At 37.4% G+C, this 24,627-nt stretch overlaps 2 protein-coding genes across 6 annotated transcripts in view; both read left to right on the top strand.

The window, feature by feature from the left end:
* The first annotated feature begins 279 nt into the window (after positions 1 to 279).
* LOC6563273 (pyridoxine/pyridoxamine 5'-phosphate oxidase) lies at positions 280 to 1,224 on the top strand. 2 transcript variants are annotated; one of them, XM_032737329.2, is made up of 2 exons: positions 280 to 1,037; positions 1,104 to 1,189. In XM_032737329.2, exons 1-2 carry the CDS (start codon positions 333 to 335, stop codon positions 1,134 to 1,136), a joined length of 738 nt encoding a protein of 245 aa, XP_032593220.1. In that variant the 5' UTR covers positions 280 to 332; the 3' UTR covers positions 1,137 to 1,189. The 2 variants fall into 2 exon arrangements, with proteins under 2 accessions (XP_032593220.1, XP_001989761.2); XM_001989725.3 differs by having other exon boundaries at positions 281 to 1,037; positions 1,099 to 1,224.
* A 2,094-nt stretch (positions 1,225 to 3,318) lies between these two features.
* The window catches only part of LOC6563274 (diacylglycerol kinase eta), a 46,237-nt gene continuing 24,928 nt past the window's right edge, over positions 3,319 to 24,627 (top strand). For all 4 annotated transcript variants that reach the window (XM_032737451.2, XM_032737452.2, XM_032737450.2 and 1 more), the window contains exons 1-2: positions 3,319 to 4,060; positions 8,690 to 8,803. In XM_032737451.2, the coding sequence (XP_032593342.1) occupies positions 3,788 to 4,060; positions 8,690 to 8,803 (387 nt within the window). In that variant the 5' untranslated portion in view covers positions 3,319 to 3,787. The remainder of the gene's footprint in view (positions 4,061 to 8,689; positions 8,804 to 24,627) is intronic.

The raw sequence follows: 24,627 nt of genomic DNA, 5'->3' as shown, positions 1-24,627 counted from the left end.
TATCATTATTGTACATTACTGTTATATGTCTAGATATGACTAGAATACCTATTTCCGTGTTGACTAAATAATTGTTTATTTTCAGGTTAAATTCACAAATATTATTATTATTATTACTATCAATATTATTACCATTATTATTATTACTTTTACCATTGTTATGTGTTATTATTACTGTCGACCGAATAATTGTTTATTCTCAGGCTTACGTAGTAAATTCGGTTTTATTTATCAGAATCAATTTATACAAAATCGGTATACCTTTTGCAGGTACTTTTATAGATTTTATAATATTTTGGCTAAATTCGTTTGAGGCGTGTGAATATCAATCGATGGTGCTGTTGCCAGCTCTGAGGCAGCGGCTGCGGGGTGTCGCATTCTCGAATCGTTCGCAGACATTGCCCCGTTGCCGACCGTGTTTGAGGCGCCACAACGCATCCGAGCCGATGGATGACCAGAGGCAGAATGTGATACGGGAACCGTATTGTATACTGAGACAGTGGCTATCGGTGGCATCGCATGTGGCGCCGGCGTCGCAACCACGTTGCGCCTGCCTGGCCACCGTGGATGCGGCGGGGCAGCCCGCCACGCGAATGACCAACGTCCGGCAGATTAATGCCGCCGGGCTGACGTTCTACACGACGCTGGGCAGTCGTGTGGCGGGCAAGATCGACAACAATCCGCATGTGTCGTTGCAGTTCCACTGGCCGCAATTGAGGCGCAGCGTCCACGTCTCGGGCACTGTCAGTGACGTCAGTGCTCTGCGGTCACAGCTCCAGTTCGCCCGCTATCCGCGCGAGGTGCAGCTCGGCATGCATGGCATTTGGGCGAGCGAGAAACGTTCCCTGTGCAGCCGGATCATGGACTATCTGGCTGGGATATCTGTCAGCGCGCCGGCGCCGGAGGAGCCGTTGCCCTTGCCTTGGAACTGGGGCGGTTTCCTGCTCCAGCCGTCGCTCTATGAGTTCTGGCACGACAACTGTGATGCGTCGAGCAGGAGGTGCATGCGATTTCAGCGCTGCCTCACGTTGCCACGTGTAAGTCGAATTTTTGTTGTTGTTGTTGCAAGGATTTGTTTGATTCCATTTTCTGTTGCAGGGCAGGCGATATCGAGTCGTCAATGCGAATCGTTATGATTGGGTTTTCGACAGCTTCGTTGAGTACGGGTCCTAAGAATTTGTTTTTTATTTTCAAAATCTTATTAAATTAAATTTCTTTGTGCGAAAATGCAATCTTTTTTTTTAAATTTCAGATTAGACGAGTTTTTTTATTGATTTGTCTTTATTCGGGTTGCTGTCTTGGATAAACTGCATTAAGCAGTGACAACTTCGGCGTACTTTTAGGCGCACACGACCAGAGAGAAAGACGGATCAAGCTCGGGTTGGAAACACGATCAATCTTACGATATTACGTACATTGGGTTTTAGTATTGGATAAATTACACATGAGCAGACAAATATTCGGCATACTTTTAGGGGCGCACGAGTAAAGACAAAAAACGGCAAGATCCTTAACGATATTTAAAGGATAATATATAATAAATTAAAGCTACCTCTGATGCACAATACAGACAGACAAATGATATCCTATGTAATCTTTACTAAGAGTTCAGATGGCTTGTTCAATCCATAATCTAAAATTTGAGTAACCATAACCAATATAATTATAGTTTAAATGGCAACTTTGACTTTCACTAAAGAACATATATAAGCAAGAAATATGTTGCTTTAATTTGAAGCTTAAGTATCTTTGGTAAGGTGAAGGTTAGGCCAGCATAATTTAATCAAAAGTTGTGCAAAAACAAGACATATTTTGCTGTGGGGCTAAATCTGCTTTTGAATATTAACTGACATTCAGAATGATTTCGCTGCGAGTGCAACAAATGAAAAGCAAACAAACAAACATTTCGTCATTTGAAATGTAATACAATAAAGACTCCAAGGTACCAGCGCACACACACACACACACACAGAGCATAGCCGGCGCAAGCTTTCTTGGCGAACTGCAGCCAAGCGTAAAGAGTAATGCCCGACGGGATATGTTAGTCGAGAAAACAACAAGAGTAAGAATATCAATGACAACAACAAGGCTGCCTATCCCCAAAGTCGACGGCTAAGTAAATAACGAAAGCCAAAGCAAAGCGCAATACCGGAAAAGTTAACAACAAGAATAAAAAAATAAAAAAGCTTAACCCAAACTGACAGAGCAGCAACTTGTGACTCGTTGTGCACCCGTATTGCCATTGCCTTGGGGTCTTAAGCTCGCTCGCCCGCTCTCTCTCTCTCTCTCTCTCTCTCTGTCTCTCTCTCTCTCACTCTCTTGCATGTGGATACTACGGTTTACTTTGTTGTCATCTACACTATGCCTACAGTTCCGTTTTCCGTACTTTTGTTTTGCTCGCTTCATTTGTATCGGTGCGAGCTTCGCTTTGCTGTTCGCTTTCAAAGCTTCTTGTTGGTGAGATAGACTTGGGCTTGGGGTTTGTTTTCCTACGAGAAAGTTTCGCAAAGACAGAGAGCACCAAAACTTGTTGGTTGAAGGCTATTGTGCTCTCATCGTGCAGAGTTGTCGAAAGCTCTGAAACCTGCGCTCAATTCATATTTGCTTATTCACATTTTTTTGTAAGCCAACATTTAAAATTTTCTTTTGTTTGTTGTAATTTTGAATGACTTAGGATCAACTTTTATTTTATATTTGTTTATCTGCAGATTGCAAGTGATTTGTGTGCTAAGCTTTCATGTGGTGCATCTGACAACCCAGCGAGGATAACGCCACCCACTGCTTGTGTTAGCAGGCCAAACTCTACGCCGTTCTCGCTGGCCGCCAGCAATGAGGGTTGCCGTCTCGTTCAGTACGCCGTGCGGCTTAGACTTAGCTCGCTGTTCGTAGTCCTGCTCCAGCGGATAGAAATAAGAGCAAAGTAAAAATTCAACAATAATTTCCAGCGGCATCGCTTTTTTATATATTCCTTTTTTTTAAAGAAATTAAACAATAACTATTCAATTAAAATATGTAAGTGTGACTGTGAAATGTTTAATGTTTTACTACGTACAATTTATGTTTCTAAAAGTGAGTGTGTATTAGTTAAATGGCTTTTTCCAATACAAAAAAAAAAAAACCAAAACAAAAAACTAGTTAGTGTTGCTTTATTAAATCTATAATATATATACACATATATATTTACTCAATATACGTATATTAAAGTTAATGTGCAGACACTTTTTGTCAAATTTATTGTTATTGCAATAAGCGCGTAAATTTATACACTTTACCTAGAATAGCGATCAACAATTTATAAATGATATTAACGTAATTTAATAAGCACAAGCAACGAAAATAATAACTGTCAGTTAAAACAGTTAAAACAGTTAAACAGGAAATGGGAGGCGTGCCATGAGAAACTGTTGTCTGTGTGTGCGTGCCTGTGTGTGCGTGTCTGTATGTGTGTGTGTGCGCGTGCAGAATATTTTACATAAGCAGCGCAGCATGGGAAGCAACGGGAACAGTGGCATCAACAGCAGCAGCAGAGCAAACGGCCACCTGCGGCTAATTGGCGGCTACCCTACAAAGGGTTCTTTTATATAACTGTAAGCGCCATGGCCCCGGCAACGTGACGGCTAAAAACGTAAAGCGTTCAACGTGAAAAGTGAAACGTGCAATGTGAAACTTGCCTGCAAGCATGCGAAAGTCTTTTACAAAGCAACAGCAGCAACAGCAACAGCAACAACAATAACAATAACAACAACAATAACAACAACAATAACAACAACGAACTGAGAGCTAAACAATGTCCAACTTCTTGAAGCCCAACACGCTGCACGTGGACAGCCTGAGTCCGCGACATCGCAGTCTGAGCAGCGGCCTCAGCAGCGGCCTGAGCAGCGCCTGTAGTTCGGGCAGCGTCTCGCCCGTGCCCATCATTCCGATCATTGCGATAAGCCGCATTCGCGATGGTGACGAGTCCGAGTCTGAGTCGGAAATTGAATTGGAACCGGCCCGCATATTTCATCGACGCATGTCCATCAACAACAGTGGCAACAACAAGCGCAGCACCAATCTGGTAATTATCCTTTGGACGTGTGTCAAATTTTTGCTATTGAAAATCACATTTATAGACATATTGTTAAACTAACAATAAGTTGATCTGTGAGCTTGGAAACATTCTGGAAGCAAGAAAATATGGGCACTTACGAAATATTATTATTAAGTGGAATGATCTTTAAAAGAAAATAAGCACGACAATTATCAAAGTATGAATTTGGCTCTGTTTTTATTATCCTGTTAGGACTTTCGCTTCGCGTCTATGGACTGTGACGATGCAGTGGAGCGCGACAGCAGCAAAAATTTCTGGAGCGGAAGTTACATGCCCTGCCATGCGAACGCACTCATGAGTAGGAGTGGGAGGGGGCTAGGGGTTGGTGGTTGGGGGTTGGGGGTTGGGGGATGTATGAGGTACTGTCCGTTGCTGGTATTTGTTGGAGTCCTTGTGCTCTTGAAAAGGTCAGCTCGCAGTTGTTAGGTTCAAGTGGTTAGTAAATATTTTAATAGTCGCATAAGCAAACGTGCTCCAACTGTTATGGGATATAGTACATAGTCTGGCCATAATAGGGAATGGCTCAACGAATCTATGAAGAACACTTGCTCAACTTAAGCGAACTGTGACTAATGATTTGCCAAATCAAAAATATGGCATTTTTAGTTAGAATCATTACTATTTAATCAAATGTTTTTCTACATTTTTTAAGGTTGTTTTTTTTTTTATATATAAAAATGAGATAAGAATTGTGCATATTTATTAGCAACAACCAAAATATTTCTTCTTGAAAGATCCCTTTTTAATTATATTTTCAAATATCTTTAGCATGTAATTACACACCCGAGCGAAAGGAAAAAATAAAACAAATTAATTAGCGCGAGACAAAGAGCAGGAACCCCAACAAATTATCTAAAAATCATGTCCTTATATTTTTTAATTAAAAGTAACCATAGTTGCAAAGTCGAAAGCGTAAAAGGGAAGAAAAGGCCAGGGAAAATGCGAAAGCTTGTAAATGCAACAGGGGCCGCATTTGAAACCAAACGCCTTAATTAAGTTATTCCATTTTTCCAACAGTCCTTGTCTCTTCTCTATGCATTGCCATTCGTCAGGCGGACATCGCGACGTATGTACAATATGACCATGTGATGTTAATCATACGCATCGTTGCACCTTCCACTTGGGGATTAGGTTGTTGTGTTCCTTTTAAAGCTCCATAGATATTGCTATGCTCGAACTAAATAGAAGAGTGTATTTATAATTTATAATTGGAATACACGCAATAATAATCAAATATTTATTATAAATGGCCCACTGAAAACCCTTTTAAATTTCTCATGGGTTTTCCCATTTGCCCGCCGCAATTTGTACTGAAATTGAGCGCATTTATCACTCGGCTTGGCTGCCTGGCAAGTAACAGTCGTAATCTATTTGTTTTCATTTCCCCATTTTGTTTTGAACCCACAAAGTACATTAGCCTGATTGTGACAAGCTGCAGCCAAGTGCCCCATAAGCGGAGCCATGCCCTATACTACTCTATACTAAATGAATTCAATGTGAGTGCTTTTTTCTTTTTTACATATGTCAAACCAGAAAACAATGAGCGACGCTAAACAATAGCTCCTTAATGTCTGATGGTCGCGTGTGCCGCCAAGAACAACAGCAACAGCAACAACAAAATCAACAACAACAGCGAATATAAAGCAAACTCCCATGCAGACATTTATACAGATACACACACACATACACACACACACACACTTATGCAGCTATATGTATCTGGCCAAGGACATGACAATTGACGATAATTGTGTAGAAGACTCGCAGGTGGTAGAAACCAATTACGCATTGCGCTTACCAATATATATATATATATATATATATATATATATATATACATATATTTTTAGCTTTATCATTTTGATCTGTTCTTAAATGTTTTTTTTTTAAATATTTAAAATATGTTTTTAATATATTTATATTTTAACTATATTTTAAGCACTATTTTAAAAGAAATTGTATTTTAATTTTAAATTTAATCACATAATAAATAATATATCTCTCTGTACTAATTTTGAGATGGCAGCCAGTAGCAAAGGCTAATGTGTTTTGAAAGGTTTCGATTAAAGCTCAAAAAATCGTATACTGTTAATCATGAGAATCCAGTCCTGAATCTTAACTTAACTTCTCCCTGTCATTGTCTGTTAGCGCTGCTGCTGTCTCTGATTCACTCTCAACCATTGAAAACAAAGGAAAACAATAATAAAACAACAGCATTAGCCGCCTTTCGGCTTCAAAAGTCATTTTATTGTTGCCGTACATTGTCTGCTACTTGTAGACTTGCCGCAGTATCATCAAGATATATACACATGAGTCTCAGACCCAGCCACAGCCACAGCCACATGAGAAACACTTACATATTTATGTATGTCGGTTTCTATGTATGTTGTCTGGCTTTGTGTGTGTGTGAGTGGATTGCATAGGAAACTTTGGCGCCGTCTAAAATATTTACGACTATTTACACAGCCAATTGGCTGCGCCTCGGCTCAGCTCTGCTCACGTGACTGCAAACGCAATTTCATATATAATTTCCAGCCCGACATATAATTTAATGTTACGCTTTGTCTTTCCCATTCGTAAATAATACGAAAAGTCCAATAACAGTGCGAAACAGTGGAAGTGGAAGCTTATAATAAATAACGCAGCAAAGCGTAAGTTGAAATAATCAAAGCGAGCCATCGAAACAGTCGCAAGTCGAGCGAAAAGAGGGCGTAGAAATGTTTACGTTATGCTTACGTTCTACACACAATATACACACACACATATGCCTATATATATATATATATAGGTGTGTAGGTGTGACAATACCCTCATCGTAACTGTATCTATATCAGTGTATCTGTGGCAGGCACCGGCGATTATTTTTCTTGGCCGGCTTAACTTAAAATCAATAACCGGCTAGCGAAAATTTCAAATACGTTTATCATCATCATAAGGCTCGTTGCGTTTTTTTTTTACCCCCCTTGACACCATGACGTATACGTGATGTTGCCTGATTTGGCCCATGATAGCCCATTGTGTGCGTGGCCAATGAAAAATGATTGATGGATGTGAGCTGATCTGAAACGAAAGTCAGGAAAACTTTGATTCTTAGTTAAACTAAACAGGCCAGCAAAATTAAAGACAAAGAAGAGAGAGAGAGAGAGAGAGAGAGAGAGAGAGACAGAGAGAGAGATAGGGAGAGAGAGGGGGAATACGGCTCACATCAATATTAACTTTACGATTTCACTTGCTGAATGCCGCATAAATTTGGAGTTCATTCAACCCTCTTTTGAGTTATTCCTGTTGACATCTAATAATAAGCTCTCAGAATATAATAATTGGAATTCATATTTTTTATTATAAATTCCACCAATATATCAACGAAATTGGAATGCATAAAGCCCTCAAGAAATGGCTTCAACAATAAAAAGTTATGGGCAATCAACTTTTAACATAGAGCAAAAACAGAAAAAAATTCGAATGGAATAACGAAAGCTTCAAATGGATGCGGACAAACAGAGCGAAAATAAAATGAAGTCGGATGAAATTTGTAACAACAGCAACACAGGACACTTAAGTACAGAAGTTGTTGACACATTTATATCTTAATGTTCGACACTCATTAGGAAATCTTACAGTAGGTCACAACTGTTTAAGAAGCTTACATTTTTATTTTTCATTTTTTGGTATTCATTTATTGAACATTATTTAAACTGAAATCACAGCACATTCATAGAATAGCACAAAACATTTCTTTGTGGTGTTTACAATATTCAAGTATTTATCATGGTCAAAACGCTTTTTAAAGCAATCATGTCAAGCGTTTGAGCAGCTTGTAGACCAAGGCCAAACGGAAACTTGAATGCAGCAAAGCAATCATTTCCGTTTCCTCTTGGTGCGACGGAGAAAGACATAAAAACAAAATTGTGCAGCATTTTAGATACTTTGTACAGTAATTGCATTGACTGATCTTATTAGGAGCCAAGTTTCCGTTCGCGATGGCAAAAAAAAAATGCATTGGCCTTTGAAATAAAATTGAATTTTGATTGCGTGTCGTAAGTGGGCATCAAAAATGTGATCAAATTGTAATCAAAAACATTTATTTGCCAATATAATTGAACATGACTCAGTGTGAATTGTGAATAGCAGTTCGCTTGACGCTAACTCGCACTTTCATAATCAGAGAACAAACAAAAAATGCATGCGCAGCTAAATCAAATAATAGACTGGTCACCGAGGTGACGATGTGCCATTTTATGTGTGTGTGTCCGTGTGTGTGTGTGTGTGTGTGTGTGTGTGTGTGTGGCACATTGTGATTGTCCTTTGTTTGCACAATTGATTGCCAGCCGTGTGGACGCCACACCCAGCTGCTTTTGTTATCCTGCAGCCAATTAATGTTGACAGACCGTTGGAGAATTGCAAGTGTGACGTGTCCGCCATGTGTCAACTGTTCTGTGGCTTGTCTTGACTTGACTTCAACTTGGAACTGCACTCTATTTTCTTGGCCAATCAGATTCAATTGTATTCTAATTGCTTGGCCAATTTGATTGAGGGTTTTCGGTGTCTTTATTTGCACTGACTTTGATTACCTGCTCTGTTTACTTTCATGTCTAGGCGTCCATTATCAAGGAGGGCTATCTGCTGAAGCACACTTGGTCCTTTCAACGCTGGCGTCGACGCTATTTTCGCTTGAAGCGTAATCATCTATATTATGCCAAGGATGCTAAGGTAAGCTGTTTATTAATATTATTTACATATTTCTAGATAATTTTTGCATAACCGAAATTAAGAACTGTGTACGAACTGTGTACGTTATCCATTATATAAGATCTCATCCACATATTAAACACATTCTGCTTTCCAACTTTAAATTCACACACGCCGTTGCGTTGGCAACAAAGTAGGTCAAAACACATTTAAGCTCTCTGCGAGCTGCATTCTCCGGCCTGTGCGTCCTTCGTAAATAAAAAAAAAAACCGAACAGAACATATCCATTAATGGCATACATAGTACTAATTTCCAATTGTGCAGCTGCTCCACGTGCCGTATACGTAACATAGTTGCATTCGTCCCTTGGGGAAGGGGGTTAGGGGACTTAAAATTCGTTAGCTGCGGCTTATGCGATATCCTGGCAAAAAGGAAGCACTGCAAATGCCATTAGCAAGAAACGAAAGTGCACAGTTTGTCATTGATTGATTCCAGAACGTCTGGCTGAGCTGGCCTTTTACATTTGCCTGCCTCATTCGACGTTTCCAAATTGCCACAGGATAGAATTACGAAACGAAATTACCGCGAGTTGGAGGCAAACAATGGCAAAGGGCAACCAAGCAGCCAGGCTGGCAGCAGGGAGGCATCCACAAGTGGGGAAACTTCAGGTGACAGATGCGCTGGCTGTCAGCCAAATTGGTTAATTGCGTGCTCTGTGCATCAAAAAGAAATGCCTTTTAAAAACAATATAATGTAATCGGCCGCCCCAAATTGCGTGAAAAGTTTCAATATGCAACACACGCAAAATAAGTTGACTCTTGTGGCGTTAGGTTACCCGCCAACAATATCATTAAATGCTTTTAGTACCTCGAACGCGACTCCAATTTCAATGTGTTGAATTGATGCCTAATTGTTAATTTGTTTGCCCAAGACATTAATCAACATAACGAAGCTAATTAGCAGACAAATCTACTAGATACTGACACTGGATACCCTGTTGCCATTTACTCGATTTGCCCATTGTTAGCTGTCCCTCAGTTCAGCCAGTTTAGCAGTTGGTCAAATGAGGGGGGTAGTCATCAATGCAATGTTCATGGTTTGTCAGCAGCCGCCTGTTGCCCATATTGGCGGGAGGTTGCTTGGTAGGCGTAATGTCTGCTGCCTACAGGAGATGCCAGACTAATTATACAAAGACAATGGGCAGCAAACAGTTTGGCAGTAACTTGCCAAATTTTCACAACACAGAAAATGATTGTAATAGACATTAATTGTGTTTAGGAAAAGTTATACTCTACTATACAGTGTATATAAAATATCGAACTGAAAAGGTAGTTATACTTAATTGTGTTTTATAACTGCTTTATTCAACATATATTGCTTCTTATTTTATGGTTCAAGAATTCTGTTTTACGGACGAATAGTTTATGAGAGCATTCCCTTGAAAATATCCTGAAATGAAAACGCCTGTCTCTCGACATCAACAAAGCACTTAGTTGTCATATTGCCCTTAATTGTAATTGATTTTCGCTTCACCTGTCGTATGAATTACGACTGTCTGCGAGCATTTCTGATTTTAATGGGATTGCACTGAACGATAACAAAGTAAGCATTCACAAAGATTGCGAGAGCTCTTTTTAAATTGCATTGATTCGAAAATAGAAATATATGCTGATGTCAAACAGAAGTGCGTCATTAAATATCAAAATATTGCGCATACGTCATGTGAACAATGCGTCTCTGTTATCGTTTGCCAAGTTAGTGCGTGTTTGTCGTAAGACATGTGAGTTATATGATTGAATGATGTGATATGCAATATTTTTGCATGTACGCAGATGATGCAAATGTCATGTAATAAATGAATATGTAAGCTCCTCACTCATGAAAAACTACAAAGCTAGAAGCCCACATAAGTACTTTTAAATGGTTGATTGATTACCGCATGCAATATATTTATTTATGAAAATTGCACAAGCCTCTACGTTCAATTAAACAAGAACAAGTTATATATCATGGCATTGCATTTAGGTTTTAATTGTAATTGGACAACTAAGGTTGAAATTAAATTTCTTCGAATTCCCAATGGCGTTGGTGGTATTTATATAATTGAAGAAATGAAAACTCACATTGTTAATTTTACATTTTAGATTTTAATTTAGGTAAGTTATAAAACCAAGCTTGGCTTAAAGCGCCTGCTCTTTTTATGGCAACAAAACAAATAGATTGAGTGCGACGCTATATTAAAGGGTTAATATGGTCTGGCAAACAATTTGAAAACCGGCAGCAACTGCAGACAGCGGTGCTGCGACCCCCAAGTACTTAGAAACTCATTAAACGTAGGCACGAAATTTTCATTATAATTACGCATACACCATGTTGTACCATGCCACAGTGCCGAGTTGCTTAAATGGTTGGTAATTTGTTGCTTAGCGCTCGTTTTTATCTTCATCTTGGCAATGCGAGTGCAAGTGTAAAACTACACAAGCACGAACGAAAAAAGACCCTTGCCGGCAATGGCAATGGCTAAGCCTTCGCCCAAGGAGTAAAACCCGAAAAAGGATATACAAAAAAAAAAAAAGTCGACACACAAAGCGGACAGACAGAAAGAACAGATATAATGAGAATGATGAGCGATGGCAGGTTCCACTGAAATGACATTGATGTTGATGTTGATGTTCATGTTGATGATGGTGTTCGCCATCGTAAAAGCGCAAATATTTGTTTGCATTGCTTTCGTTCCTTTTTAGCCCAAAGCTGCTGCTGCTGCTGCTGCTACTGCTACTGCTGCTGCTGCTGCTGCTGCTGTTGCTACTGCTACTGCTGGTGCGGTTTCATCTTCTGCTTATGCTACTGCTGCTTTTTCTTCTTCTTAAGTAACATCGCACGCGACACGCGACCGGAGCCATAAGAACAACAACAGCATTTCCATATTCACCACAGTTGTAAATTGTATAACATGTGCGCGATTCGGCTTGTTTGTGTGTGTGGGTTTTTGTTTTGACACGTAAAAGCTGCTCTGCTGCTGCTGAGAGCGCCAGGACAAAAAGCTTTCGACCAACAGTGTTGCCAGACTTCGCAGTGCACTCAGAAAAATATTAGCAGGAGGTAAATCGACAAATTACATTTTTTAATTGAGTTTAGCAATAATTTAAATTACATAATAACACATCACATTCAATCAATTCAGATAAAGTATGAATTTTGATTTTGGTTTTTTAAAAATACATACATAAAATAAATTGCAGTCTTTAAAAATCACAAACTATTATAGCATGCTTAGCCACATTATTCCTGTTGCATTCGATATTACTCGAGTTAACCGAAGTGTTCTTCAAGTGTAGGCCACTTCAGTTGAGAAAGCTTTCTGGGGAGCCCTTGAGCAGCCCTGCTACTCTCTTGTTCACCTGTAAATATTTGTATCCTTCCAACACCACCGGGTGGGCAGAGACTGCTGCTCAGCCAGCCTGTCTGTGGTGAGTTTCAGTTGGCCGCCAATAAAAGCAACTGTCACGCCGAAGACGAGCTCAGTGCAAACTCAACAAAGCAACGTGGAACAACACTCATTTAAGTAACAGCCGAAACCGCAGTCAAAACAAAAAAGCATAATAATCTAACAAATTTTAAATAATAATAACTTAAATAAAGGACCTATAAGCAATCACTAATCATTATTTCAACTAAGTGTCTAAAAATCATCATTATGTTAAGCAAAATCAATTAAAAGCTCTTTGTGTCAAAAAAAAAAGAAAAAAACTTGTAGTAAACATTGTGTGCCTCGTGTAGAAGCAACCGCATATGTAGCGTATCCTTTTGTGTAAAATGTAACCCGCAAAACCGAATACCTTCGCAAAAAAATACAAACAAAAAAAAACTTTTGCTTAATCACAAACTGAAGCAACAGCATAACTCACTGGCTTAAAGTTATAGCCGCCGCAAAGACAATTTTACTCATTTCGGGGTAAGTTTTAATACAATTTCACTGCGTGTCTACTTAAACAACAAGGTTTTTAAACGCTATGTGTAATTTGCCCTATTCAATGGGCGACTGTATTAAGGACACGGCCCTTGGGCCTTAAACTTTGTATTCTGATAAAATCCATTTGGGAAATTTATGTCGCTTATGGTAAAAGTTTTAAATTGATTCATTTAATTATTGATGCTGAGTGCCACGGAATGTCAGACTCAATGATTTTTCAGTCTGTGCTTTTAAATTTAACAGACGTTGATGTAATTGATTTAAAAATGAAGCCGTGCGAAACTGAACTCAGCAAATTCTTTTGGAAATAAATAATTGTTGAATACAACATGTCACTCAACTACTCCAAAGACGCGATAAGTAATTGAAAGCATTAGTCTCAGAGATAGAACTGAGGTTTTGTTTACCAAATGATTTATCATGTCATGAATAACTATAGAAAACTAAATGCATCTCTCAAGATCATATAACATACATTAATTCAAGAACATTATTAATACGACTACTTGAATCTGTACACAAAAGAAAATGACTAGATGTGGGAAATAGGACACATATTCAGACAGCAACAAATAAATAAGAATTACTTTATAGACAGTGGAACGTTTGCACATACTTAAGTATTATCCTAATAAATTGAACACCGAACTCGAACATTGACCTTTTTTTGTGTCTGGTCTGTCAGAAGTCGACTTTACCGTTGGCTCATGCTCTAATGGATACAGCAGCACTTTGTGGCTAATTACAACGACACACAGACAGAGAAGCGACAGAGAAGCGACAGAGAAGCGACAGAGAAGCGACAGAGAAGGAATGTGTTTTTGGGGAACAGTTATAGAGGCAGCCTAGTTAGGAGACTAAGGATACGTTGTATGCGAGACAATGTGAAGGGCAGTGCTTTTGTGGAGATGCCAAGCAATTAGCTAAAGTGACATTTATACCGAGATAATTACCCAAAATTGTATGCATACACATACACACACACACACACACACATACACACAAATACACACGCATACACAAAAGAAGAGACAATATAAAAACGCGCAAAATGGAAGTAAGTGTGAATTGAAAAGATGAGAAATTGATGAGCGCAAAAAAAACAAGCGAAACATGTGTCTTTTTTTTGTAGCTACAGTTGAGTTGCAGTGTGTCCTGCGCTCCAGTGATAATAGACTACAGCACAAGCACATAATGTCCTTTATATTCCATGGATGTGTGTTTATGTGTGCAATTGTTGCGTGCTTTGAATGGAAACAACAAGGCTTGTTGTCCTGTTATCCAGGACAGCGTAAACTCCCAAACGCACACACCCACAATGTTGTCCTGCAAATATTTATTGTGTTTACTCTGCCTGCAGCAATTTAAATGACAGCACACACAAAAAGCAATAAGCAAGGAGGACAGTGTGCCCCATGTCCATTTACATATCCGTGTTTCCGTTCTGTATACAGGTATATTTTGCTCTCGCTTTTGTTCTCTTTTTGAAAAAGCGATTAGGCGATCATTTTATGGTCGCGCCAGCCTGTTACCATGTTAGCTAATTTGGCTCGTGGCTGGATAATGTCCAATAAAATTACCAACACATATATCGTGCTGATTTTTTGTTATTGTTATCACACACGCGGAGAGCTGTGTGCTTAAAGATTTAGCCACAGGAAAAACTCCAAAGTCATTGGCCAGGAAACACGTATCGTAATTGTTTATTGTCCATGCAGGCGGGACAATAAACCATTGCAGATTTCAGCTGAACAATAAAAACTTAAGGGCCAAGAGGCTTTTCAAAATGAACATAAGCCGAAACCTGGTTTTCAAATTTAAGTAATGTTCAAATATTATAGTCTTGATTTACACAAGATTTTAATTTTGCCATTTTCCTTCCAAATATTACAAAAAATTCGGTTTAGTTGTAATTTCACATTTACCTCTGAGTCTTGATTTACTTAACAACTTAATGGTGCCTTTTCCTTTGTTATATTAAAATATTTTTGATTTAATTACATAAAATATCACAAATTTCCATTAATCAGTAAGAAGGAAAAACATATTTCGATTAATTTTAATCAAATATTTTTTCGAATTACTTATTCATTATTATTATGAATTATTATTATGAATTTAATTAGTCAAAACCAAACTGCTTCAACTTTTTTTTAATTTCACATTTTTTTTATTGAAATTTTTCCCCTAATCGATATATGTAATATGCCGAAAAGTGGCACACATAATGAACCATATCCTTTCGAATTAAAAATTCCATTAATATGGCCCACAAATCATAACGAAAGCCAATGGGATTAAATATGCAAAGTCATTCAGTTCGGAATTACATCAATTTGATACATATTTATAATTGATCGATGTGGTTCACGTATAAATACTCTTTTGTGTATTTAATAATAATAAAAATAATAACATTAATAATAATAGTAATATATCAAAAATGATCCCTAATCCAAAGATAAAGTTAATAAGTGTTCATTTTACAAGTCTATTTACGTTTGTATTGTTTTATTTATATCGAATTAAAAGTTTATTCCATTTACCAAATCTAAAACTACAAGCCGATTAGATGATATGATACCTTTTACATAAAATAAAATATGTGTTCTATAAACAAGATTAAATTAATTCCGAAAAATCAACTGCTCAACATTGCAAAAGAACTCATTGTGGAAAAAACCTTTTTAGTCATTTTGTGAAGAGAGTAGCAGAACTGGCTTAACAGCTTCACACATTTGGTCCTGCTGGCAGGCATTATTATTTCATAAGCGAATTCAAAAATTGGCATGACTTGTGCTGGCCTTAATAAGATGTAAAGGTCAAATGTGAGTACATGTTGGCATCCAATGAAGGCCAAAATAAATATAAAAAACGACTGCACGAGCCCCTACACGTCAATTTGATGTGAAAAGAAACAAGTCAAGGTCAAAAGGCAAGAATATGAAGTAGATTTAGGATATAAGTGTAACATATACATATGTTAGGTGGATAAAAAAAATCCAATTCCAAGCCTTTTGCGTCAGACATGAAAAATATTCTAAAAATCTTAAGAATCAGTCAAATGAATACAAAACAGCTCGACTACTAAGAGCTCTATAATATTCGAGCAATTATTGCCTAAAACATTGATTAAAATAAATGCAACATCTGCGAGGCTAAGAATCTAATTAAATATTGACAAAGTAACCTGAACTTGTCAATTTCATTGATTGCATCTACGTAATTCCTGATTACGTGGCTTGCGTGGCTATTTTGTGGCATAAGCCCAGGCGCATTTGGGTCACATAAAATCCAAGCTACACGCACATTCAGGCAGTGGGTGCCACACAGGGGGGGCAGGGGGTGCCACACAGTGCGTATGAGCCACGTGCCACTCAACTGCGTGTGCAGCGGGTAGGGGGCCGAGAGGCTTATCAAAACTTAGTCAAGCAGTTGACTTGCTGACACTGCATTCTGCAAAAGACTGTGTGAAAATATTTACACGAGCATTTAAATAAATGAAAAAGCTTCCCAAATATTTTGCCAAGCAAATTGCAAATTTGAAAATTGCTCAGTTGTCCAACAATGCCCAATTTATGAGCACATATATATATGTATATATATGTGTATATATATGTTAAAGTCACAGCTGTGAGCTCTATAATTTGGGATACTCTTGCGTATTCTTGTATTTGAGCTTCTCCTTAATTTATGTGACACAATGCCATATGAGGTCGCTGCCACGAAAGTCACGTGCCTCAAAAAGGGCTCAGTTTTTTTGAGGTCGGAGTAAAATCGATGGAACAGCCTTGATGTGTGTGCCAGGCCAGTGGGCAGCAGACGTACTGATTTGAAACAACAGTGTCCAAACCACATGTTATACACACTCACACACACTCTCTCACACACACACACACACCCAAATTGTGTTTGTATTAAGAAATCATAAATTTTGTATTAAGCTCTAAGCGTCAACTTTTCATCCAAATTGTAGTTTATGCTTTCGTTATGTGAAAAATTAATATAAACAATGGTAAATATTTACACAACTAATAAAATATTTATTATCAAATTGATTTTATGAAATTGATTCATATGATTCATGCAAATAAATTTGACAACAGGTGAAATAATATGTCAATTAGTGTTTGCCACAGTTCGTTAAATATTTATATATTAATTTATATATTTCTCTCTTTGATTTCTTATTTTTTCAATATCAGAGTTACTGGTGAGCATAGGAATGAAGTAGAAGTCGGAAGATTTAAATACATAGGTTAGGTTAGGTTATATCGGCTGTCATAACACGCTTTCAAATTACATACCTACTTAATTTTTTATTTTGCAGCCCTTATCATTTTAATGGCTTAGGGTAAAAGGGCTTAGCTATGATTTATTCTGAATCCCTGTTTAATTCGCTACTACAATTTAAACTAAAACCTAGAAGACTAAATTATCCTGTAAACTGTTTGAAATAGATTATATAAATATATTTACTCAACATGGCTAAAAGTCTTCATATAGGGTCTATTTTAAGACCATTTTAATAATATCAAATTTAAAAAGCATAATAAAACCAACATTATTAATATCATACATTCAATTATATATAAACTGCATAATAAAACCGCTTTATTAACATCATACATTCAATTATATTTAAACTGCATATTTTCGCAGTCTTTCCAGCGAATTGTCTCATTGGCTGCATACGCAGCTGACTTTCAACAGCCGGCGCTATGCTAATCACCATAAACATTGAGAACACATATTGTTTGGGGTGCTGTTTTGCATAGTTTGGTTGTTGTCCCTTTATTAACTTTACTGCCAAACATGTGCACCATTTGAGCGTAAGCTGTGCGCTCCTAGACTCCCCGAAACTGTTTGCTCTGCGCTTAATGAACTCGTTTATTTGCTGCACGTGTACTGAATGAAAGCCTTGAGCAGGTCTCACTACAAATATACATATACCCATTTAGTATACCTTATTTCTATATTTTTACAACCGACGTGTGGCGGTTGAGGCATCTTTTTGAACATACAAACATGTTATTTAATGATGATTCAGAGATGTGCACGTAGCTGGCATTGAAAACAATTTCTTTGCTCTTTTCCTTTTGAAGTCTTTCCTTGCTTTTGGTTTTTATTTATGGCATGTTGTTTTCTATTTAAAGAACAATGCTAGGAAGGACATTGAAAGTTGTAAGCTTTGAATTAAGCTCAAATACTTATTTATAAAATTTGAAATAGATATTTACGGATTTGACATCTTTATCAGCTGGCTAAATATGTTTTTGTTACACTTCCATAGCAGAGGTGAAATCGAGCAGAAAATAAATCTTAATACCACTGACCTATAATCATGAAGGGCATTTTTCTTATGGTTGCAGTGTAAGTAAAAATAAAAATGATCAAAATAAGGATATTAAGCAACAATTTCATTACCATAGTTGACGAAATAAAAGTGCATTAAATCAAATGCTACTCAATGCTTAATTTTAACACCAGATAATTGATGCTGTTAGGAAAGATTTGGCTTCACTTACAACCATTTATAATAAGAGCAGAAAAAAAATGTATCCCATTTAGTTTAGCTACGGGCATGTTGACAGAAATATATATCTAAGTGTCCTCGTCATTGTCATGAGAATAACAGAGGCACACTCACACACACACACACACACACACACAAAAAGACTTGCTGGCAGCTCTCATTCCCCACCGCATGCTTCCGCCTGTCTCTGCAAAAAGGAACAACTTTTTTCCTATTTTTTTTCTTACTTTGCATTGAACAGAACAGAATTGTGTGCTGCATACAAACGACAGATTAGTTGGGCCTCAAGCGTTAACAAGACTAAGATGTGGCTGTGACTGTGCCTGTGTGTACGTTTGCTCAGTTCACATAGATATAATCTAAGGCGTAGGTTAAGCAGGGGGCGCGGTCACGGCAATTGACCACAAGCTACAGCTGTGTGCCTCGTATTGCGATATCTATCTATCTATAGGTATACTTATTCGGTTATTGACAGTTGACAACGCGTGGTATGCATAATATTTTTTGAATGCAGATTAAATTGCTACCCCAAGTTTTTATTGCTCACGTGTTTTTTTTTCTTTTTTTTTTCTTTCTTTCTGTTTTCGTTGTATTGTTAGGTTGATTGTGCGCAATTATTTATTTGATGCCAATCACATTTAAGCATTTGACAACAATGAGTCTGACAACTCCAGTATTCTATATCAGTTGAAGCCTTGTCTTGTGTTTTATTAACAACGCATTTCATCTCATTTGTTGTTTTGGATCAATGTCATTTAAGGCATGACAGCAACACGTCCAAAACTTATGTTGGGTTCCCACATGTGTAAAGTGTCTCAGAATTAGACACAGCTCTCGGGAATAGTTAATGCTTCTAGCTAATTCTACACAAATGTGTACGGAGGAGGAGGCCGCCCTGACCAACATTTTCTATCCACATGTAAGAATGTATGGTACAAGCTCTGGGAACTTTTCAAAATAGATGAACGGATGTTTGTTTATAATTAATATTTTTGGCCACTTTCAACAATGGACCAACTTGTGAAAGTAAAACGCTCTGGCAGAGGCATTTAATCAACAGCTTATGTAAATGCAAGATACATGTTTGTCATGCAGATGTGCATTCACATACTAATGCACTATTTCACAAAATTTGCAACACTTGCTTACCAAAATTTGCATTTTGATTGCAGCTAATATTTTTCTGCATATATGATGGCAAAAATAAACAAATATGCAAATGCAAAGCTGACAATCAACTCAGCTTTAGATTAATTTTATAAATTATATAACGACAGCTAAGCTGCAAAGCTGGCAGAGCTCAACTGAAACTTGAATGTGCATATAAGTATTTGCCTAAATAAATGCAGTATGCGCATAAGCATGTCTCGCAAATAGAGACGCGAGAAAAAGATACAATTTCACATGCATGCACTGCCTCAAGGGTACATTTAGCTAACAAGCGCACTAAATGTATTACAAAAGCGTTGGCGGTTGACGTTGAAGTGATGTGTTGCCAACATATAAAACTAAGTGCAGGAAAGTGAAATGGAAACTTGTGCCACAGTCCAAATGGCGTAAAATAGAAATGTCAACATTTGACATTCCAAAAACCAATTTCCACACGATTTTCGGATAAAATTAAGTGATATATACAACATTTCTGCACTCATACAAATTTTGAAAATCGCAAGAGTTTGAAATTTGTAAGTCGAAAATGAAAACAAGAGTTCAGCACATATATCAGCTGACTTTCGCTGAAAGTGCATTGCTGAGGGTCGCTTGCAGGCAACGAATATGCACCACAGAATTGTGGCATGCGACAACATCCGACAGACCACACATTCAAGGCCATCTGTAGCATGTACTTACATGTGCAGCTGAGGGCTGCAAATTTAATGCTACAATTCTCAACATGGTGCACACATAACCAATCTAATTGTGAGTTATGTCCGGCCAAATTGACATATCACCTTGATTAATGGCCGACATGAACAAGCAACAGTCAAACATATTCACAGGTATACCACAGAATGACATACACACGACTCGCACTTACAAAAACCACGAGGTCATCCATAGTCTTAAATTTATTGTAACGCATTCGCAGACACAACTGAAACGACATTTTATATTACGACCTCCATAAATATTGCTGGGGGCCCATTTAACAAATGATTTTATACTTATACATTTCGGATTACTTATTGAGCTATTTTCAGTGAAAAGCAAAGAAAAAACACGATATAGCTTTATAGCATTTTGTAAAACATTCCTGTAATTGTACGCCAATAAAGGAAAATTATACGTCAGCATCAACAATAGCTGGGCAGTCAAACAATGGGCCATTTCACAATATCTGTCCTGAATTTACCTTTGTTCTGCATCTGCCTGCTGAGCTGAATTTACCAGCAAATTCCACAAATTGTGAATAGATTAGTTTACCCTTGTGCGAGTAGACAGTATTGTTGAAGACAATGGCAAGTGCTTCACAACAATGTTGATATATTCTTCTTAAAATATATACATAAACATGTTATATTAAAGCAACATTTAATATCGAATGTTCTGGCATCATTTTAAAAACAATATTTCTCATTTTTTCAATAATTTCTTTACCCATCATTCAATTCATTCTAATTTATTAACAACCCCTTTTAAAAAATCAAGCTGACAAATAAAAATCTAAAACAAAACGAAATTTAAAAAATGCGAAATGACCGCTTAAAATGCAAAGAAGCAGAAGTCTCCTTTAACTTAGAAAAGGTTGAAATAACTTTGTAGGCTTAATTTGTTTTACCTTTGCCAAATGAGGCACTCGTGCGACAAGAGAGCATTTAGCTGAATGCTTTGAATAAAAGGCAAATTCAACCTATAGAATTTATCCAAAGGAAATTTTCCCTTTATTCTCACATTATTACATTCGATAGGTAATAAGGCAATAGGAAATGACAAGAACGATTTTAGGCGCCCGCTGAAACCTTTCCTGTGCAAAGCATTTAAAAAAAAAAAAAAAAAAAAATTTGACAGACGTGCGCCGCCGTTTTATACAACAGCAAGAAATCAAGTTGGTAGCACTCTGTGTGTGTGTGTGTGTGTGTGTGTGTGTGTGTGTGGGTGGGTGTGGTAGGGGAGTGTTGAAGCTTGAGTCATTGAAAGCCCAGCTGGGTGTTGAGTGACGCACTTGAAGTGTGTTCGACGGTCAGCTTTCAATCATATGGCCATTTAGTACAAGTCTGCTCCTTGAAAAGCTTATTGACATGGCTCACATCTTTTTACGGCGAGGGGTTAGCGGGCATAATAATTGATTTATTTACTGAATTCTGTATCTTTCGGCTACATTATTTTTATGAAGCTGGCGTAAATCAATCACACATTTTCCCAAAATTTGACCACTTTTTGTTGAGCTTTATGTGTGTTTAATCATATTTCCAGCGACAAATCAATTTACGACAGCGCCATTAACTTTTTAGATCAAATTTACTTAAGTACATGAGTGCTTTATAATTCACAAATTTATTAGAAAACTCAATAAAGGTCATTTTGCCCACATCTAACGAAAAATAAAATAAAAAAAGTTGTGTAACCACAAGGTAAATAGGTCATAACAAAAAAGCCATGACAAAAACCTTGTAAACTTTTTCATTTGCATGGCAAAACAAAAGTGTACAACATTTATTAAAAGTCCTTGAAGCTGTGTAGGTGGGCCAGCTAACCATAAAAACAAAGAAAGCAGATTTTGGCAACAGCATAATTGAATTCTATTGGACTCAAAATGGATGTAAAATATAAATGATAGAATTCACAAGGTAAACTACAGGTTAAGTTTAAACATTTGTGATCAATATAAACTTTCAATAACTTTAAAATATTCGGCACGTCGATGGAAATCTTTTTAATATTGGTCATCATAGATTTATTACGAAGTATACTACATCAAGTAACATTTCACTGCCTTCAGAACCTACTCACATATGTATGAAAATTTGTTTGATTTTCATACGAAAAAACAAATATTTCTAGAGTGCTTCACAAATATTTATAAATCTTACACAGATAGAGAGTGGGAGACCCAAAGAAAGTTTGCCACATGCGTAGCTAAAATGGACGCGTAATCATTAACACCTCGCTGATCCAGCTTAGGACCGAAAATTCGCAGCCCGCACATTTTTACCGCAGCACGAACCCAACCCAATGCCTCAAGGAGTAAAAGGTGTTGGCAGTCTCCAAAGGCGAATGATGCTCGAATTGACGTGTTACGTTAAGGTTAATATTACGTCTCTCTAACGTTGTGGCCTGTTACGTGGCCTTAAAATTTATGCACGGCTTTATGTTAAATATAAATCTTTCACGCGCATTATAAAGATGTGTCTTGCTTACAGCATTTAGCCTTTGGTTGAAGGCTTTCAGGATTTGTAACTGATTTTGTCTGTTACCCTTACTGTTTATGTAGTTTTGATGAGACAAGTTTTATGAATATTAATTTTTGTAGCCAACGTAAGCACACCAAATAAAAATATCAGTTAGGCAACTTATGTTGGCCAAAAATAGAAAACAAACAAATGAAATATGCTTGCACTATAAATATCAGATCAATCTAACAAATATACAAATAATACGTGCTCCACATGTATAGATTATAATCTTGAGTAATATGTTTTTAACAACTTTCCGTCGGGCTCGGCAGCTTATCCAGTGTAGACTAACCTAATTGATCTATGTTTAATGTGATGAGAGATATAAATATAATTATATTGAACACGGGACTAAATACAATTTCCTACAGTTAGCCATTCAAATATGAATATTAAAATCATTGCCATGGTGGTAATCAAAAGTTAGACATTTATTCATGAATATTGCTTCAAAACTTTACCATCGCTGTAATTACGCAAATAATTTATTAAAGTGACATATAAGTTTTTTATTGCCTGAGTGCAGTGCTGTGAAACTTCCGTGCACGACAAAAGCCTTCGACGTCAATGTTAAATTTATAATGCCTCCGATTTCAGTGACAGGCAGGCAGGCTGGCAGGCAAAAACTGTTACCCTTTTTGCTAAATTAATGAGTGTGCTTCTGACATCTGGCAGTTCCAAACAGAGAGAAAGCGCAGCTTCCCCGATAGTAAAATGAAAAAAAAGGAAATATTAGATGTGAAGGCGTGAAGGCGCAGTACGAGCTGGACAGCCCGCATGGGGAACACACATGTCCGAGTTTTGCTGGCTGTCAGTTGCCATTAAGGCTTGATCGCTCCTGGCCGGATATCCGGCACTGTTTTCTGGCTCTTATCAGGGTCTGCTCTGGTGCAGGCTTCTGAAAGATGGCGAAGAGCTAAAACATCATTTTATCAAACGCAAAACCAGGTCATGTGTGTGTTTTGTTCACTGGCTCGCAGCTCAGAAAATGTGTTATTTGAAAAATGTGCTACTGCGACGGGGTCTCGTTCTCACTTTCTCGTTGTTTCTATCCGCTCCCACAAAATGAGACTCATAAATTATGTTGCATAAATCACGCTGCAAGCCTGACTTAGGATGTGTGGATGAGGCCGTGTTTTTTTTTTTTTTTGGATAAGAATATATGCGTTTTCTCAGAATGGGATTAAGTAATTAAGGTTACTTGGTTATTTGGGCGTAAATAGGCCTTATTTATGCGATTTTATGTGCTAAATATAAAAGAAACAAATTGGGCTACCTAAGTAAAAGGAAAACAAAAAATTATTTATAAAGCGGAATTTTGAAAAATGTCGATATTAAGAAATCTGTTTCATTTTATAAAAATCAGGTTAAATTCAGTAGATAGATAAAGTCTAAAAAACTTCAATTACTCTCTCTGTCCCTCTCTCTCTCTCTCTATATATATATATATATATATATAGATATGTATATATATATATCCCTATTTATAGCTCGAGCCCATATTCAGAGTAGTTTGGCGTTTCAGTAACATTTTGTGCATTTGACCGGATTAACTTTTAGTGACTGAAAATAACATTTTAAGTGCTTATAAAAAGAAAATAAATGGCAAAGAAAATCCATTTAAATGGCCTCGAAATGAAGACATCAAAGCATCTATCCGCCCAACGGCTCGCGTGGCCATTTCCATTTACAGAACAAAGTTCAGAAAGCCAAAAATCATTGACCACACTTTGGGCCAAATCAAACCTGTCTTAAGAGCGGTCGCGATGGCTGCATGTTGTTCTTGCAATTGTTGTTGTTGCTGTTGTTGCCCGAAGGCAAAAAAAACATGAGTGTATGTGAGGCGAGAGCATATTTCTTTGTTAGCTGCCACTACTTAAGTGTTATTTATGGATTTTTATTCGCTGACAAACACACACACACACACACACACCCACACACA

The sequence above is a fragment of the Drosophila grimshawi genome, unplaced genomic scaffold (assembly GCF_018153295.1).
Source record: "Drosophila grimshawi isolate 15287-2541.00 unplaced genomic scaffold, ASM1815329v1 contig_311, whole genome shotgun sequence".
Classification (NCBI taxonomy): domain Eukaryota; kingdom Metazoa; phylum Arthropoda; class Insecta; order Diptera; family Drosophilidae; genus Drosophila; species Drosophila grimshawi.
The sequence above is the reverse complement of the archived record's forward strand: the minus strand, read 5'-3'. Positions and strand labels throughout refer to the sequence as shown.

Bases quoted from the DNA above. Each gene is read 5' to 3' on its own strand.
- LOC6563273 (XM_001989725.3), top strand. From the start codon at position 333: ATGGTGCTGTTGCCAGCTCTGAGGCAGCGGCTGCGGGGTGTCGCATTC. The intron at 1,038-1,098 runs GTAAGTCGAATT...TTTCTGTTGCAG, and splicing joins GCTGCCTCACGTTGCCACGT to GGCAGGCGATATCGAGTCGT.